Consider the following 17,923-nt stretch of genomic DNA (forward strand, 5'->3'; position numbering starts at 1 on the left):
TCACAATAGGAAGCCTCTTCCAGGACACATAGCAAATTGAATCAGATGCAGGTTCATGTATGTTGAATCCACTTGTGTGATTCATCTGCCATGAAAAAGTGGGTGACAGATCCTACTTGTGCCTTTTGGGTGTGTAGGTTCTAGTTCACAAAGGCTACATTCACCTCACATGATGGACTACACCCCTTCAATACTACAATGGGTCATACATGGGGGCCTATAGACAAAGCACTGTGTGTAAACCAGGCATGGGTAAAATTCAGCTCCCTAGGTGTTTTGGACTTCAACTTCCGCAATTCCTAACAGCTGGTAAGTAAAGGTAAAGGTTTCTCCTTGACATTAAGTCTAGTCGAGTCCAACTCTGGGGGTAGTGCTCATCGCAATTTCCAAGCCAAAGAGCCGGCGTTGTCCATAGATCCAAGGTCATGTGGCCGGCATGACTGCATGGAGCGCTTTCTACAGAGCGGTAGCTATTGCTCTATTCAAATGTACATGTTTTCGAACTACAGGGTTGGCAGAAGCTGGGGCTAACAGCCGGAGCTCGCCCCACTCCCCAGATTTGAACTGCCAACCTTTCGGTCTGCAAGTTCAGCAGCTCAGTAGTTTACCCTACTGCACCACAGGAGGCTAGTAGGCTATTAGGAATTGTGGGAGTTGAAGTCCAGAACACATAGAGGGCCAAAGCTTGCCCATGCCTGGTGTAAATCCATCTCTTCTGGAACATTATGGCATACAGAGGGGAGGCAAGTTCTTCTTTGATACTGCAAGCTGCTTTATCTATGTTACTGGTGGATCTTGCCTCATTTTAGAAGGCTAGCACTGAACATGGTGGTGGTTCCATTACAATCACTGTTTTCTCCAAGGATGAGTTCCTTTCTTCTTTCTGCCAGAGTGCAGTGGTTACAAAAGTTTGTTCTGAAGTACCCTTAAATGGAAGAAACTGTGTGGTCCCAGGAAGGTGTTAAAGGCTCTCAATAAATACAAGACTGCCAACAAATGCAAGCAGAAACACACACAAACACAGGGAAACATTCCGACCAAGATGAAGGATTTTTTCCTTTATTAGAAAACAGAGATGGAAACTAACCTCAAAAGGTCTGCAAGAAAGCTCATTAAACTAACTCATGCCGGTTCCCTAGAGTTATGGGTGCTAGCTGATTCAACTGCTGCCTATTTCACAGCTATTGCTTGTGTCAGGGATCAACCAAACACCATTTCTCATAATGATCACTCGTCCTTAGCAGGCTGGGGCAATGAATGAGGACCGGTACTAAATGAAAAGCAAAACAAAACTGGAAAAGGAAAGAAAATAATGAGAAAAAAAATGTAACCTCCTGTCACTAACCTAAGGAGATATGTCTTTTTTGAGAAGTGGGGGAGGAGGAGACCTCTGACATAGAGAAGCAGTATCCAGCCTGCTGATGAGCGACAAGTATAGTGGGTTGACAACTGAGATGCCTTGAATGGACAGACTCAGCCAATGTAGATACGGTGGAAGTCGTTGGCCCCAAAAGCAGCGTTGCACTTAGGACACTTGCGCTGTCGGGTGTCGTACCGGGTTTTCACACATTCAAAGCAGAAGACGTGGAAGCACTTAGTGAGCACAGCATCCTTCTTGCGCATGTTGCAGCAAGGGCATGTCAGCCGGGCCTTGGAAGAAGAAATCGGATAGTTAAGAATGAGGTGGGGAAGATGCATCATGAGACCAAGTTCTCATCTCCTACCACTTACAAGAAGATATGCTAAATACTTTACATACAAAGAGCCAGACACCCCTAGGCTGACATAAAATATCCCTGGCTATATGCGGAGCCCTTTTAGAGTGTTGAGCCACTCTTTGTAAATGGATTCTTACAGTTATGGATAGAAATTCTGTAGGTATTACTAATCCAAAGTATATCTAATTTATTTATTTACTTAATTTATACCCTTCCTTTCTCACCCCAGACTCCGGCAACATTCAATGCTGAATGTAAACAAAACAATAAAACTTATCACATCAACTATAAAACAATTAAAACACATGAGCAAATAAAAACAGATTAAAACATATGGTGCTTTATTCCATTCATCCATAAACCAATATCTAAGGTCCAGATCCATTGCTTACAGCAGTGGTTCTCAACCTGTGGGTCCTCAGATGTTTGGCCTTCAAATCCCAGAAATCCTAACAGCTGGTAAACTGGCTGGGATTTCTGGGAGTTGTAGGCCTAAACACCTAGGGACCCACAGGTTGAGAACCACTGGTTTACAGCATCAAGTTGCCTACCTTATAATCTTTAATTTCCTCAATAAGGATTTCATCACAGTTGGGAACCATGTCAGGTTTCTTGGTGGTCTCCAGCTTCCTTCGCAGCCTTGAGATATCTTCCTGCAGAGGAAGAATTAGCCAGACAGATTAGAGCAGTGGTTCTCAACCTGGGGCCCCCAGATGTTTTTGGCCTACAACTCCCAGAAATCCCAGCCAGTTTACCAGCTGTTAGGATTTCTGGGAGTTGAAGGCTAAAAACATCTGGGGACCACTGGATTACAGCATATATCTACTTGTTAGTCCCAACCAGAACAGACCTACTGAATCAATTACTAAATGTTAAGGTTATTGTTGCTATGTTTTCAAGTCATTTCCCATTTATGGTAATCCCAAGGTGAGCCTATTATGGGGTTCCTTTCCATCCAGAAAAGGTGTGCCATTGCCTTCCTCTGAGGTGGAGAAAGTCTGAATTTCCCACCAAGGTCATCACTTGGTTGTCCATTCCTAGTCCAAAAAGCAAACCACAACACTGGCCAAGTTAATATATGTAAATCCCACTGATTTAATGTCTACTCTATAAATAATAATAAAAAACTTTATTTATATCCTGCCACCATCTCCACAAAGGGACATGGGGTGGCTCACAAAAGCACTCAATAGTGCAAACATATGAAATACAACAAAGTACATAAGCAAAATTACACAGTAACAATAAAGTACACGTAAACAAATTACATAAAACATCATACAAAACCCATACTGTATTTGGGACCAACACCATATCTCCTTTTTGAAAGGGGGGGGGGGGGAGAAGAGTATAAGTAATGAATGGATAAGTCGGTTGAACTGTTCACAAGCAGCTCCCCTCTTACCTTTATTGAACCACAAAATATAACTTCAATATGAAATACAGAACACTTAACACACCCACAATACACTGGGAGCATGGCCACCAGTCTGCTATAGGAGATGCCTGAAAAACGGAATTGAGGGTTATGCAAGATGATTTAAACTACAACTCTCAACAACACCAGTCAGGATGGCCAATGATTGGATATGATGTTGACTGTAATCCAAAACATCTTCCACACTGCCCATCTTTCACTTAAATACATTTCTGGGGGACAACTATTTGTATAGCTGCTACTGAGATGCAATCTCTGCAGGCAGTTACAGACTATCCAGATGTTGGAAACAAATAAAGCAGGAAGGGTCCCAAGTTAATTGTCTTTCTAGTAGGATGCCACTAGAAACCAAATGCTAGATAAAAGTAGATCTGTGATGTGCAAGACATATCACAGTGTCTTCCATGGAAGAAAGCAAAAAAAAGGAAGACAGATGGAAATGAACCACACCATGAAGGCAAAGATGCCTTCATGTTGGCAAAAGACATGAGACAAGCAAGTTACTTGAACACACATAACTGTCACCAAAGGCAAAATGCCCCAAGAGCCCAGCCAAACAAGCAGCCACATGCCAGTTACCTGGGCTCGTTTGAAGTTGAACATATCCTTCTCTTTGGTCACGCTGTTCTCCACAATCTCCTCCTGGAAATCATGCAGCTTCTTCTGTGCCAGCTCTAACTGGGCCCGAAGGTCATCGGCAAGCTGAGCTGCATCCATAGCCTGAAAAGCAGAGTAAAAATACCAGTTTTTTCAGCAACTGATATCGTCACAATGGACGTGAGCATCCAGAAGTTCAAAGGCAATGGTCTACTTTCTAGTAGTCAAGTCACAAATCTTGGTCAAGCTTTTAAACTTACTTGGGTGAAATCTTCAAAGAGGAGGCAGGAGAATGTGATTCTCCTTCTTATTCTGCTTCTTCACATTTTAATATTTATATTGGAAAGTGCCTATTGTACTTCTAAAGGTTGTATATTTTATGTCATGGCCTATGGCCAGTACAATAAACAATTCATTCCTCCCTCCCTCCCTCCCTCCCTCCCTCCCTCCCTTCCTTCCTTCCTTCCTTCCTTTCCTCCTCCTCCTCCTCCTCCTCCTCCTCCTCCTCCTCCTCCTCCTCCTCCTTCTCCTCCTCCTTCTTCTTCTTCTTCTTCTTCTTCTTATTATTATTATTATTATTATTAGCAGAAGTAATTTCAGAACCCTGACAAAATTCCTTGAAAATTCTTGGAGAACAGAAAAAGTCCAGCAAACTGAAGAAGGGCAAATGTCCCTATCTTCAAGAAGGGGAAAAAAGAGGACCCGAACAATTACCATCCAGTCAGCCAGGAAAGATTCTGGAGCTAATCATTAAGAAGCAATCTGCAATCACTTAGAAAGGAATGCTGTAATTACTAAAACTCAACATGGATTTCTCAAAAACAAGTCATGCCAGACTAATCTTATCTCTTTTTTTTATATAGTTACAAGCTTGGTAGATGCAGGGAATGCTGGGGATGTAGCATATCTTGATTTCAGTAAGGCCTACAACAAAGTCCCCCAAGACCTTCTCGCAAGCAAACTAGTAAAATGTGAGCTAGGCAAAACCACGTTTAGGTGGATCTGTAATTCATTAAGCAACTGAACCCAAAGGACAGAAGTGGTCCAGGGCCCAGTACTGTTCAAAATCTTTATTAATAACTGAAATGAAGGTTTAGAGGGCATGCTTATCAAATTTGCAGATGACATCAAATTAGGTAGGAAAGAGAAAGGTTTCTCCTGACATTTAGTCTAGTTGTGTCCGACTCTGAAGGGTGGTGCTCATCTCCATTTCTAAGCCAAAGAGGGGCATTGTCCGTAGAACACTTCCAAGGTCATGTGGCGGCATGACTGCATGGAACACCATTACCTTCTCAGAACTGGATATGTTTAGCCTGCAGAAGAGAAGGTTGAGAGGAGTAATCATAGCCGTGTATAAATGTGTGAAAGGGTGCCATAAGGAAGAGGGAGCAGGTTTGTTTTCTGCTGCCCTTGAAACTAGAACTCAAAGCAATGGGTTCAAATTACAGGAATGGAGATTCCACCTGAACATTAGGAAGAACTTCCTGACCGTATGAGCTGTTCAACAGTGGAACTCAATACCTCAGAGTGTGGTGGAAGCTCCTTCCTTGGAGGCTTTTAAACAGAGACTGCATGGTCATCTGTTAGGGATTCTTTGATGTGCTTTTCCTGCATGGCAGGGGGTTGGACTAGATGGCCCATTTGATCTCTTCCAACTCTAATATTCTTTTTTAAAAGAATACTTTTTATTAAGAGTTTAAATCTACAATAAACATTTGAAAAATTAGAGATAGAGAAAAAGATATGTTGAAGGGGACAATAGAGGGGGAGTGATAGTAAAGGTGGTATTAGAAAAGGAGGTAAAACAATGCAAAGAGTCTCCAATTTTAATATTCTATGATTATTATGTTTATTTATACCCCTCTTTCTCTCTACATACAAGAAGACTCGAGGAGGCTACAAGGAACTCCAAGTGAAGGGCTGTAAAGCAGCATCAAGTATACCAGCAAAATGTTGTTTGGTAATTTTGGGTACAATTTTTAATATCCCGCTCCTTTCCATTTTTACTTTACATTGTGAAATTTAAAAAATGAGATGTTTTTGAAATTTCATTTTGAAGAGAGAACAGGCTCCAGAGACTGATTCAAAACAATGGATTCAACCTGTTATCGTGGTGGTGGTGGGAATTGTAAATTATGTGTACGTGTATGAAAATTGAATTAAAATTTTAAAAGAGAGAGAAAAAATGATCCAGAACAATGGATTCAAACTGTAGAATACTAGCAAGGACTTTCTGAAAATAAGAGCTGTTCAACAATGGAATATGCTTCTCTTTACTGGAGGTGTTTAAACGGTAGTTGGATGAGGAGTGCTTTGCCTGTGCGTTCCTGTATTGCAGGAGGTTAAACTGGATGGCCCTTAAAAGTCTCTTTCAAGTCCTATGATTCTGATTCTAGGATCTGATGCAAACCCAGTTCCCATGACTACCTAACTCTGCTTTTGTATATGCAGGTCAAGCCACAAACAGAAAGCATCACTGATTAAAGTGAAAGGAACCGGTAACATACTTGTGTACAAAAAAAACACATCCATCAAGAGCCTTAACATGTTTCAACCTTTATCTCTTCCCCACCAGCACCATGACCTGGAAGCTATCAAATAAATACCCAAACCAATGCCAGATAAGCCTCTTGTGAAAAACTCTCCTCAAGGAGAACTGTCTGCTCCTTATCTTGATGCTGTTTCTATACTAAGCAGAGACTCTTTTCTCCATTACCAGAGCTTTTCAATCCTCTGCCCATTTTTTTCACACTTATTTACTGTTTTTATTATTATTACCTCTGCTAATTGGTTTTTATAAACCAACCTTTAATATGCAAGTAGTTTTATATTTTTGGTTTTAATGTTCAATTTTTGTAAAGGTCTCCAGGGAAGCAGTTTGAATGGGGAGGAAGGAAAGAACAAATCTCTTTAATAGCTTTAATAAAAATCAGGCTAACACAGAGAAGTAGACACATATGAGCTGTGTACTCTTGATTGATTTGCCCAAATATTCATCTTGTTGTAGGTCCAAAGGACCTTCACATCCAGTTTATGGGTTTGTAGAGTAGTTTGGCTAAACTGCTGAATGTCCAAGGCTGGCTGAACTAGGGTGGAAACCAAGGGAAGTCAAAAAGGATGATCATAATATCGAGGAAAGGATACACCCCAAGAAATCATACAGTGAGATACACACTGTATGCAGAAATAGTCAGAAGCAAGGATTCAAAAGCCTCTTTGAGTCTCCTTTATGGACAGAAAGAGTAGGGTATAAACAATAATGATAACAATAACAACAACAATTACAACAATAATAATTCCTCTGCACTCACTCTCAGTAGTCCCCACTAAGGTAACGGTAAAGTTTTTCCCCTGACATTAAGTCCAGTCGTATCCGACTCTGGGAGTTAGTGCTCATCTCCATTTCTAAGCTGAAGAGCCACCGTTGTCCATAGACACCTCCAAGGTCATGTGGCTGGCATGACTGCATGGAGAATATTACCTTCTCGCTGGAGCAGTACCTATTTATCTACTCACATTTGCATGCTTTCAAACTGCTAGGTTGGCAGAAGCTGGGGCTAACAGTTGGAGCTCACGCCACTCCGCAAATTTGAATCTGCAACCTTTTGATCAGCAAGTTCAGCAGCTCAGCGGTTTAACTCGCTATGCCACCGGGAGCACCCACTACTGAGATATTATCAGATTGCAGCAACTATTAGCCCAGTGGTTCCCAATCTGTGGGCCATGGACCACCAGTGGTCCCCAAGAACTAAAATATGGTCCACAGCCTCACCATTACTACACCGTTGCCTCGAAACTACATGGTAACAAGAGCAACTGGTCTTGTAAAATCCTCTTATAGTGCTGAGTCAACGGGGATGTTGAGAGAGGAGAGGATGACTAACCACAAAAGATTACTACCCCATCAGCTTTAGATTATTAAATATGGCTTTCTGAGGGAGAGCAGATGGCGACTACTGGATGGCATATCTTCTGTATCAGAAACTAGAGCTGATGTGGTCTATCCAATGCAATTTTCTGAATCAGCACCCCAAATAACCAGACTGAATCTAAAGTTGACCAAAAACTGATTCGTAAAATTTTTTGGTAATAATGTTGGAGAGTGGTCCCTGGTCAAAGTGGGCCCTGGTCAAGAAAAGGTCAGGAACCACTATATTAGCCCATAGCAGTCATTGGTCAGGATACATAGGGGTTGTTGTCTCATGACATTTTAATGGCTACAACTGGAAAATCCAACACTGCATCTACACTGTAGAAATAACACAGTTTGACATCACTATAACTGCTATGGCTCGATGCTATGGATCATGGATGGCCAACGGTCGAGGGTGCTTTGATTGTGCTTTCCCTGAATGGCAGAACTGGATGGCCCATATGGTCTCTTCCAACTCTATGATTCTATATATGTACACCCGAATTCACGCTTCTGGGGCATGATCAATTGTTGCTGCACTTGGAAGCCAATCACCACACTACAATTTTGTTTGGGGCAAAAAGGGTCAAATTCCAGCCTGTTACACTCATTATATTTCTTGAGCAAGGAAGTCCTTCACAACTTCTGAGAACATTTCCAGCAACAGCAATCTCCCATCTTCCCTTGATCTACTCCTCAACTCATTCTTGCTTCCCATTTCTTCTCAGGGCTTATCCATCCCAGAAGGCCTCAGCCAACTGAAATTATTTTCCTCTGGTTGCCTTCCTCATTACTCCTTTTGAAGTTCAGTATTTCCTTGCATCCACTGCCCTTTCTGGTCTGCATCAAACTGCTCTTGTCACCAGTGTTTTTTCTCTCTTTTCTACACATCTACACACTCCAGAGGGTTTGCAATCTGGCTTCGTGTCCTAATGACAGAAGAATGTGGGCTTTCTCAGTGTTTCCCCCTGGAGGAAGATCAAATAAAATAACCATCCTTCCCCTATTAAGGATGAAACAAATGTTCAAAAGGGATCACAGAGCCACTGCAACAGAGAGAAAAGAAGCCTTATAAGTGTATCTTTCTACCCATCTTTTCAGCTACAAGCACCATCCGCCCTTTGAGTGAAATCTGCTTTCAATTTTAGAACAAACATTCCTCCGCTCTGTAGTCCCTCTTCTCATTTCTTTTATTGACATTACATGTTGCCCACTTCTGGTTTTATTACATTGTGTGGTAATGATGTTTTTCTTGTTTTGTATTATTCACGGACTCCTTAAAACTTGCAGAAAAGATAAGGGATAAACTTTTAAAAGAAAGCCGCATTTCATTTTCAAGCTCAAGTCAAGTTTTTCAAGATCAAAGTAGGGGGTCGTGTGGCTTGAGCTATGAATAGGTTTTAATTGGTTTGAAGAGTTTTAATTTCATTTTCATACTGCTAATATTTAATTGTATGTGATTTTTTTCTTTTTAAAATTTTATTTATAACTTCATCAAACAAAATGTATAAGGATACATTCTTCCCTGTTTTTACAACATCTTAGAAGAATATGTCATATTATATACTATCTAACAGTAAAAAAATCAAAAACATATTTAAGCATATTTCTTATCATTTTTTTAACTTTCCATTACAACTTTATACCTCTACCACACACCTTTTATTTACTTATATATGTTTTATTTCTTTATAATTATTATTATACAATTTTTCCCTTCTTCCCCTTACCCTTAGTTTGTGCCCCCTTCACCAGGACCAACCTACTCATGTTATTTATTTGTTTATTTATGTATTATTATTTACGCTATTTCTATCCCGCCCATAGCAGCCCAAAGGCGTACAGAGTCGCCACAATTCAATGCCATATATAAAATACATACATTGATAAAAAGCAAAAAAGAAACATTATAATACATTTAAAATCATAAAAACAATGAACAGTAAAAAATTTAAAAACTGTATCCTCTCCTTCAAATCCTCATCCGTTCCATCGTCTTGGAATTTCACAATTCCAAAATTTCATTGCTTCTGTTGCTGGTTTATATGCCTTTCCCTCATTAAAAAAATACTAAATAAATTTTCGTCATATTTCCCAAAATCTGTTTGTTTCCATATTCCCCTTTTAATTTTAATATTGCAAGTTAGCTTATCATTATAGCTATATTCCAAATTTCCCTATACATTCTTCTAATTGAATTTTTTTTCTTTTCAGTTTTTGCTATGAGCAATTTAGCTGCTGTTATCAAGTTAGAAACCAATTCTTTCTCCTCTTGTGAGGGAACTGTATTGTCATGTACAAGTAATAATGCTAATTTTGGTGTAATCTCGATCTCTATTTTTATTATTACTCTTATTTCTTTGAATATGCTTTCCCAAAATTTTTGTATAATTTTACATGACCACCACATATGACGGTACGTCCCTATTTCCTGACAGCCTCTCCAACGCTGATTTGAATATTTTTTATCAATCTGATTTAATCTAATGGGAGTTAGATACCACCTCCATACTGTTTTATAGTCATTTTCCTTAATTCTTATAGACATTTTTTAGTAATCTCATACTCCACATCTTTGCCCATTTCTGATTATGTGAATTTTTTTTGGGGGGGGGGGGTTTAAACTGTACTGTATAGGGTGTACTGGAAACCCTTTGAGTCTCTTTATTGGAGAGAAATAATGGGGTATTATTTGTTTGTTTGCTTGTTTATTTACGACATTTATATCCTGCCCTTCTCACCCAGAAGGGGACTTGTCCTGCCTCCAGAAATAGAATCTATAATTTGTTGCCTGTGCCTTTAAGGATATGGGAGGGGGAAGGAGCTCAATCCTCGGTTCCAGAATGGCATCTATTTTACAGTTAGGCAGATAGATCAGTTGGAGTCCAGGTGAGGAAGGAAACAGAGGGATAGAAAGTGCACAGGAATTCACGTCCAGTCAAAGATAAATAGATAGTCCAGTCGGAGTTATATGGATAGTTATATAGATGGTAGAAAGATATAGATAGTGACATTATAGTTACAGATGGTAAAGTAATAGGAGTCACATCTATTATCTATATAGTAAAACAACAGTACTCACATTTTGAGTTAAAAACAGGGCTGAAGACGCTTAGGGAAAGGAAATTCAGTTTGTTTCAATTTACATATAGCCTCCAATCTGTTTTTGTGTTATAATTCCTTCCAGTCCAATCTCATAGCAACATGAAGGCAGAATAGGACTTAAAGGGGGAATGAAGGGCGCTTATGTAATCGGCATTATTCTATGCCCAAACAACAATTAAAATCAATTAAACAACAATTTTAAACAACACTAAACATATGTAAACATTAGAGAACTATTGTGCATAGATCCAAAGCCAGATAATCATATTCATCAATCCAGGATCAATTCCAACTGTATTGCAAAGATGCTGGGCCAAATGCTTGCTTCCAAAGCCAAGTTTTCACTTGTTTGCAAAATGACAGGAGGAAAGGGGCTGATTGAATCCCACTATGGAGGGAGTTCCACAGCCAAAGGGCCTCCAGAAGATCTTAACCTCCATGATGGTTCATAGAAGGAGATGCGTTCGGGCAGGTAAGTTGGGCTGGGGTAGTTCAGGGCTTTATAGGCCAAAGACAGCACTCTGAATTGTGCTTGGTAGCAAACCAGCAACCATTGGCCTTGTACAACAAGGGGGGTTGTGTGCTCCCTATATGCCGCTCCTGTTAGCAATCTGGCTGTCATACACTGGACTAGATGAAGATGCCAAACAGTCTTCAAAGGCAACCCCATATAGAGCACATTGCAGTAGTCTATACGAGATATAACCAGCACACAGACCACCATGGCCAAGTCTGATTTCCCAAGGTATGGGTGCAACTGGCACACAAGTTTTAATTATATAAGTAACGATGATGATAATGATTGGTGTTGGTTTTTTTTAACAAAAACCTATACTTTGCTCCAATATAAGCTCAAGGCACTGCATATAGTCACCTCCTTCATTTTATTATCACATCAACCCTGTAAAGTAGGTTACAGCTGAAAGAAGGTGCCCCGGGTTGAAATGTAGGGCTAGAGGCAAGAACGCAGGTACGATGGCCAATGCCTTACGCTTACCTTACGTTTGTTCATCTCTAGGGCCTGGGTCCGCAAGCCCAACTCCTTTTCTCCAGTGCCAATGTTGCTCTGAAGGAGATGTTCCTTTTCTTCCAGTTTGCGTACAACTTGTAACTGGGCATCCACCTGAAAGAAGAAAAGATAGGGAAAAGAATACCACTTAGCTTGGAAGTGGGAAAATCATAGTGGATTGCTCCTCCCTGCCATCCCAAGAATCAGTTCTTTCTCTTCTCGCTCACCTGTGTCTTCAAGGTAAGGACTTGGTCCGCCAACTCCTCTTTCTCCTCCTTCAAAAGTTTGTGGATCTGGTTGGATTTGATGCGTTCTGACATGAGCTTGAAGTTGGCATCGTCCTTCTCCCTCAACTGCTGCATCAGGCGAATATTCTGCTCTTGCATGTCCTCAAAGGCTTGGCCCGTCACGTCCATTTCGGAAAGGAGTGCTTCTTCTTCCTGTAAATGTTGGGAATTATAGTTGGTCATTACACCAGGGATTGCTTTAATCTGTTTGAATTAAAGCACCTCTAAAAATACAAGACTGTGTGATCCCTGGTTTAAATACCAAAGAAAGTGGTGTTGAGTATCTTACACAAGTTCTGTCAGTAAATATATATTTTTAATCTTACATTTTTGTTTGGATTTTTGTTTGTTTTGTCTGACCTTTTTCTTAGTGCATGACAAGAATGGGGAAGTGAAGGGGAACTAGATTTAATCTCTTTCTAACTTTCTTTTCTCAACTTACGACTCAACACTACTATCTTTGCTATGTATAGATTGTGTTCTTATACTAATTTTACAATATTAATCATCATCATTTATTATTATTATTATTATTAGTAGTAGTAGTAGTAGTATTACATTTATTGCCCATCTCTTCTTGCAACTTGAGGAGGGTAAATCATTAAAACAAAGAGATAAAATACTATTAAATACAAGATACACAAAGATAAAATGTAGGTTAAATTTCACTGATAAATGCAGATAAAAGGCACAAGCTAAAATCGGCTTATTTCTTTATAATTGTTGAATGTATATCAACTTTGAAATCTTTAAATTTTACCCAGATTACATGTAAGCTTTCTGATAGATGTTCCTCACCTGCTTAGCCATGGCTAGTTTCTTCTGTAAGTATTCTATCTGCTCCTCCACTGCTCGGATCTTCCGTAGGGCATCCTCGTCAGCCATTTTTTTGCTTTCTTTCTTCTCCTTGTCCTCAAGGTCTCTTACTCGTTGCCTTAACTCTTCCAACTGTGGTGAGAATTAATTGTGCAAAAAAGGAGAATGAATTTACAAATGAAGAAACTGAATTAAAAACTAAACACTCCTCCATCAGTTTGGGGTGCATTGATTGGGCTTTTCCTGCATGGTGGAAGGGGTTGAATAGCATGGCCTCTGGGGTTGCTGCTGCTATTATTATTACTATTTTATTATTATTACAACAAAGGTTGGATGGCCATCTGTTTGGGATGTTTTGATTGTGCTCTTCCTGCATGGTGGAAGGGGACTGGACCACATGGCCTCTGGGGTTGTTGCTGCTATTACTATTACTATTACTATTATTATCAAAGGCTGGATAGCCATCTGTTTAGGGTGTTTTGATTGTGTTTTTCCTGCATACAAAATGGGGTTGGAATGCATGCCCCCCCCCTAGATTCCCAAGTTATTCTCCACTAGGAGCTGAGGAGAAGGGAAAAGCAGGAGTAAAAGGGTGCATCTACATTACTGAATGAATGCAGTTCGACAATACTTTCTTCCTCAGTGCTTCCTATAGTGGTGTTCCCACCTCCTTCTCTGGCAGAACTCTTAAAAGTACAGCATCTGAGCAGCGGGGATGAAGGAAGGGGCTCTGGGAGCCCTGGCACAAGGCTAGGAATTAGTCCTTGGGGTTGTAGTTTTACAAGGGATTTAGCCTTTGTCTGATGCTTCCCCACACTCCAACTGGGGATTTATCTGGAGGGAAGATTTAGAAAGATAGGGATGAAGGAAAATCCTGAAGTGAGGCAGCAAAGGCTGTGTGCTGGGGTGATGGCAGCAGGTGTCCTCAGAGAGGGTCCTGAGTGCCCCCCCCCCCCCCCAGAGCACCACCACTGGTCTAAAGCATCTTCCTATATTTCTTTGTTCCTATATCTGGCAGAGACAATATAAATAATTTAATGCATAAAATACACCACAGGAAGTATGTATACCTCAGCTTTGGCCTTCTTTTCAGCAGCCATCAATTGAACCTTATCTCTTTGCTCTTTGGGGGCAGAGCGGTACATATCCAGCAGCAACTTCATTTCTTTCTGGCTTTCTTGAGCCTTCCTAAGTGGAGTGAAAGAAAAGACATTTTTCAAACGACAAAATAGGACACCATCCAAATCCACAACTACTCTCCTATCACATTAAAGCTGAAGCATGTTAGCACCGGCGTCTCTTGAAACATCATGAGGGATAACTGGGAGAAAACCAGAAACTTCTATCCTATATTATGTATCACTGAAGCTAAACAGATCAATACTGCTCTCTTGTGATCAGAACAGGATCATCTCAGGGAAATATTTCTCTCTCACTGAAAATTTCAACAAATGAGAGGGTTACTGTTCCCAGGGGAAAAGAACCAGCACCCAATTTTCCACCCTCAAAACTGGCTAACAAAAACTGTCTACTTTCACGTATCATGATCATCATCTTCACTCTAATTTTTATTTATTACCCGTCTCTCCTTTCGGCTTGAGGTGAGCCACAACATAGTTAAATGCTTCTTTCTCTTGCTCTGTTGTCAAGATGAGCAGCTATGCCTCCCCATTGTGTCTTGAAGCTGGCTAACAAACAATAGTTAATTTCTGGGGATGCGACAAGCCCAAGACAGAATACGAAAAGCAACATACCAGTTCACCATCACATGAGCCTGGTTATTGACTCATATTTTTTCTACAGCACTACAACTTGTTAACAATTTGTTTACTTAGAATAGGCATGCGAGACTTCTACCTAGGGGTGCATCTACACTGTAGAATGAATACAATTAGACACTTTTAGTATAATGCCAAGTTTTTTAAACTTTGTGTTTTTTTAAATACAGTACCACTGTACCCTCGGTTAACTACTGAGATAATAAATAAATAAATTAGACACTTTAACTGCCACGGCTCAATGCAATGGATTTGTAGTTTGGTGATGCACTAGGACGTTTTGGCAGAGAAAGCTAAAGATCTTGTAAAACTACATAGTTTCGAGCCATAGCAGTTAAAGTAATGTCAAACTGCATTAATTCTACAATGTAGATGCTCCCTGGCATAGGGTGAGTGATAAAAGCCCATCCTACCAATGCCTTATAATCTTCACAAACACCCACTTCATTTCCAAGTCCATCATGATATGGGTTTTGATCTTTCAGGTCTTAGATGTTTGGGAAGCAGCTTACACAAGGGACCATCTCATTTACACATGCACCAACTGAATAGTAACAGTAATAATCAAACAAAATAATAAATGTAATAATAATGATAATAGAGTAAAATAATATAAATATTATAATAATATTTATATTATTTATTATTTATAATAATAAATAGAGTAAAATAATAAATGTAATAAAATAATAATAGTAACAGAGTAAAATAATAAATAACCTTGACTCAACTATAAGCCGAGAGGGAATTTTTCAGCCTTAAAAAAGGGCTGAAAAACTCAGCCTATACTCGAGTATATACTCTCAATATACTGGTAACTTTTCAAGATCAAAGGATCAAGTATAACACAGACCAACAAAAATAATTCCTTGGTGTCTTGCTTTTTAGATAGACCACATCAGCTCTAGTTTCTTAAATATGGTTATCATGATTTTCTACGCGCAAGCAGATGGCGACTGGTCTTTTGCATTTGTTCTGTACCTCACAAACTAGAATTGATAAGGGAAAATTGGTATCATTTTTGGAATCAGGAGATCAAATATACCCAGAAACAGGGTTAACCTCCAACAGGACACCAAAATGTGTGTAAGCCTGTGGTACTATTTTATGTCACAGGAACAGGACATTGCTACTCCAAAGGAAATACAATTATCTTACTTAAGATCAGCCTTCAACTGCTTGATCAATTCTGCCTCCTTTTTCCTTCCATCGTCATGTTTGCCTTTGTCCTTCTCTTTGCCCGATTCCCTCTCCTTCTCCGATTCCTTCTGCTTTTGCTTTTCTCGCTCTCTTTCCTTTTCCTTCTCTTTCTCTCTCTCTCTCTCCTTCTCCTTCTCTTTCTCCTTTTCCCGCTCCCTCTCCTTTTCCCGTCTTTCGCGCTCTCGCTCCTCTTCATCCCGCCTCGCCTTGGTTTCAGGGGCATCTTCAGGGGGTCCCTTGGAGGCTACAGGATGCGAGGAAGGATCGTCTGGTTCTTGTTTGATTTCAGGAGGTTCTTCTTTGGCCTCTTCAGTACTTGACTGAGAGTGGAGAAGGGCACTCCCACTGCGGGACCGGGTCTGGAGAGGAATGTATTAATTTGTCTTCTAATGCTCTCTCAGAGGCTAGTGGACAGCAGTGTTGACCATCCACTGGACCTTGAGAGCCAAACCTTATCACAAATTTACATTTGCTTAAGGCATACATTTCTATTAGATACACTTCCTTTTTAAAAAAAAAAAAAAAAGGATTTCCTGGCAATGCTCTTCCTAAGCCACCTAATAATAATAATAATAATAATAATAATAATAATCCTTTATTTATACCATTTTTGGGGTCTTTCAAGGCAGAATGGCTTCCCCATTATAATTAGAATCCCCATGTTGGCTGTTTTGACTCCCAACTGAAGACAGGTCTTTTTTTTATTTTATTTTTTTACTAACTGTTAACACAATCTCTGGTTTTCAACAAGTGGCCTTTAGTGATCTTTCTTATTCTGTTACTTCATTCTTTTGGTTTTAGTGTCTGTTTTTATTGTGAACTGCTTTGAGGTTTGTTTCTTTCCAAATGAAAACTCGTATAAAAAATAGGTTGAGCATTGCCTATATGGAATTCCAAAATAATCCAGAATCCAAAATTGTCCACATGGGTGCCTGAGATACATTTGTTTTCTGGTGGTTCAATGTAATAATAAACAAATGTGTTTCAGGCATAAAATTATTTTAAATATTGTGCATAACCTTCCAACTATGTGTATAAGATATATAAGAAACATAAACAAATGGCACATTTAGACTTGGGTCCCACATCTATAATATTTCATGATACAGTTATATGCAAATACAAATATTCAAAAATCCAAAATAAGCTAAATCCAAGATCTGGGAACGCGATACTCCATTTGTACTGTGAAATAAATCAATATCTTTAAAAGCATATGACCTCCCTGAATACACCTGCTACCTTTTCCCAACACATACATACTTCGAAATACAAGTCTTGCTTCTGTTTTTTTCTATGTCCCCTTTATTCTTTCCCCTTCCTTACCTTGCTCAAGTCAGACTGAGCCTCCCTCAGCTTCCGTTTGTATCGCAACACTTCTCCTTTCAACTGGTGGTTGTGGTTCTGGAGACTGCTAATGAGGTGCCGCATCTCACGATTAATGGGACCTATTTTTTAAATATAAAAAATCACAGAATCATAAGAGTTGGAGGAAACCACACAGGCCATCCAGTCCAACTCCATTCTGCCATGCAGGAAAAGAACAATCAAAGCACCCCTGGCAGATGGTCATCCATCCTCTGTTTAACCTTTGTTGGGAAATCTGAGCTGTTGTGCTCAAAATAACCCTTACTTGGATGATTCCACCATAAATACAGGAAAGTACCAGAAGTAAACTTCATAACCAGCAGAAACTTACATGTGGTGAAACTGGGATAAGCTTCTATTCTTAGGATCTCACAGAATTGCAAAGTCAGGACTTTAGGTTTCAAAATATTTATTGAAGTAAAAGAAATACATTCTAGATAGAAAATGTCTTGAGCTTACTAAATCTCGTCTTCTAAGAAAGGTAAAAAATTAAAAAGTAAAAAAAAATCCATGCAGCTACATTTTGCCTAAAGAGAGAGCAAAATGTGTCCTCGCCACAAGAAAGAAAAAGCAGAAGGGAACAATGGCGGAGACCATATGGTCAACCCAGGACAATAAAACTTAAAGGAGGAAGTTCCCTCAGAATTCTATTTCTACATATTCAAAGGGGAAGCGACAGTGGCTAGCAGGAGGA

At 39.7% G+C, this 17,923-nt stretch overlaps 1 protein-coding gene across 2 annotated transcripts in view; it reads right to left on the reverse strand.

The window, feature by feature from the left end:
• Positions 1-1,027: 1,027 nt before the first annotated feature.
• RNF20 (ring finger protein 20) overlaps positions 1,028-17,923 on the reverse strand; it is a 32,483-nt gene continuing 15,587 nt past the window's right edge. For both annotated transcript variants that reach the window (XM_060762542.2, XM_060762541.2), the window contains exons 12-20: positions 17,188-17,309; positions 15,820-16,220; positions 13,954-14,071; positions 12,866-13,015; positions 12,008-12,220; positions 11,769-11,894; positions 3,736-3,876; positions 2,270-2,371; positions 1,028-1,650 (exon numbers count right to left, since the gene is read on the reverse strand). In XM_060762542.2, the coding sequence (XP_060618525.2) occupies positions 1,474-1,650; positions 2,270-2,371; positions 3,736-3,876; positions 11,769-11,894; positions 12,008-12,220; positions 12,866-13,015; positions 13,954-14,071; positions 15,820-16,220; positions 17,188-17,309 (1,550 nt within the window). In that variant the 3' untranslated portion in view covers positions 1,028-1,473. The remainder of the gene's footprint in view (positions 1,651-2,269; positions 2,372-3,735; positions 3,877-11,768; positions 11,895-12,007; positions 12,221-12,865; positions 13,016-13,953; positions 14,072-15,819; positions 16,221-17,187; positions 17,310-17,923) is intronic.

Source organism: Anolis sagrei, chromosome 2 (assembly GCF_037176765.1).
Source record: "Anolis sagrei isolate rAnoSag1 chromosome 2, rAnoSag1.mat, whole genome shotgun sequence".
Classification (NCBI taxonomy): Eukaryota; Metazoa; Chordata; class Lepidosauria; order Squamata; family Dactyloidae; genus Anolis; species Anolis sagrei.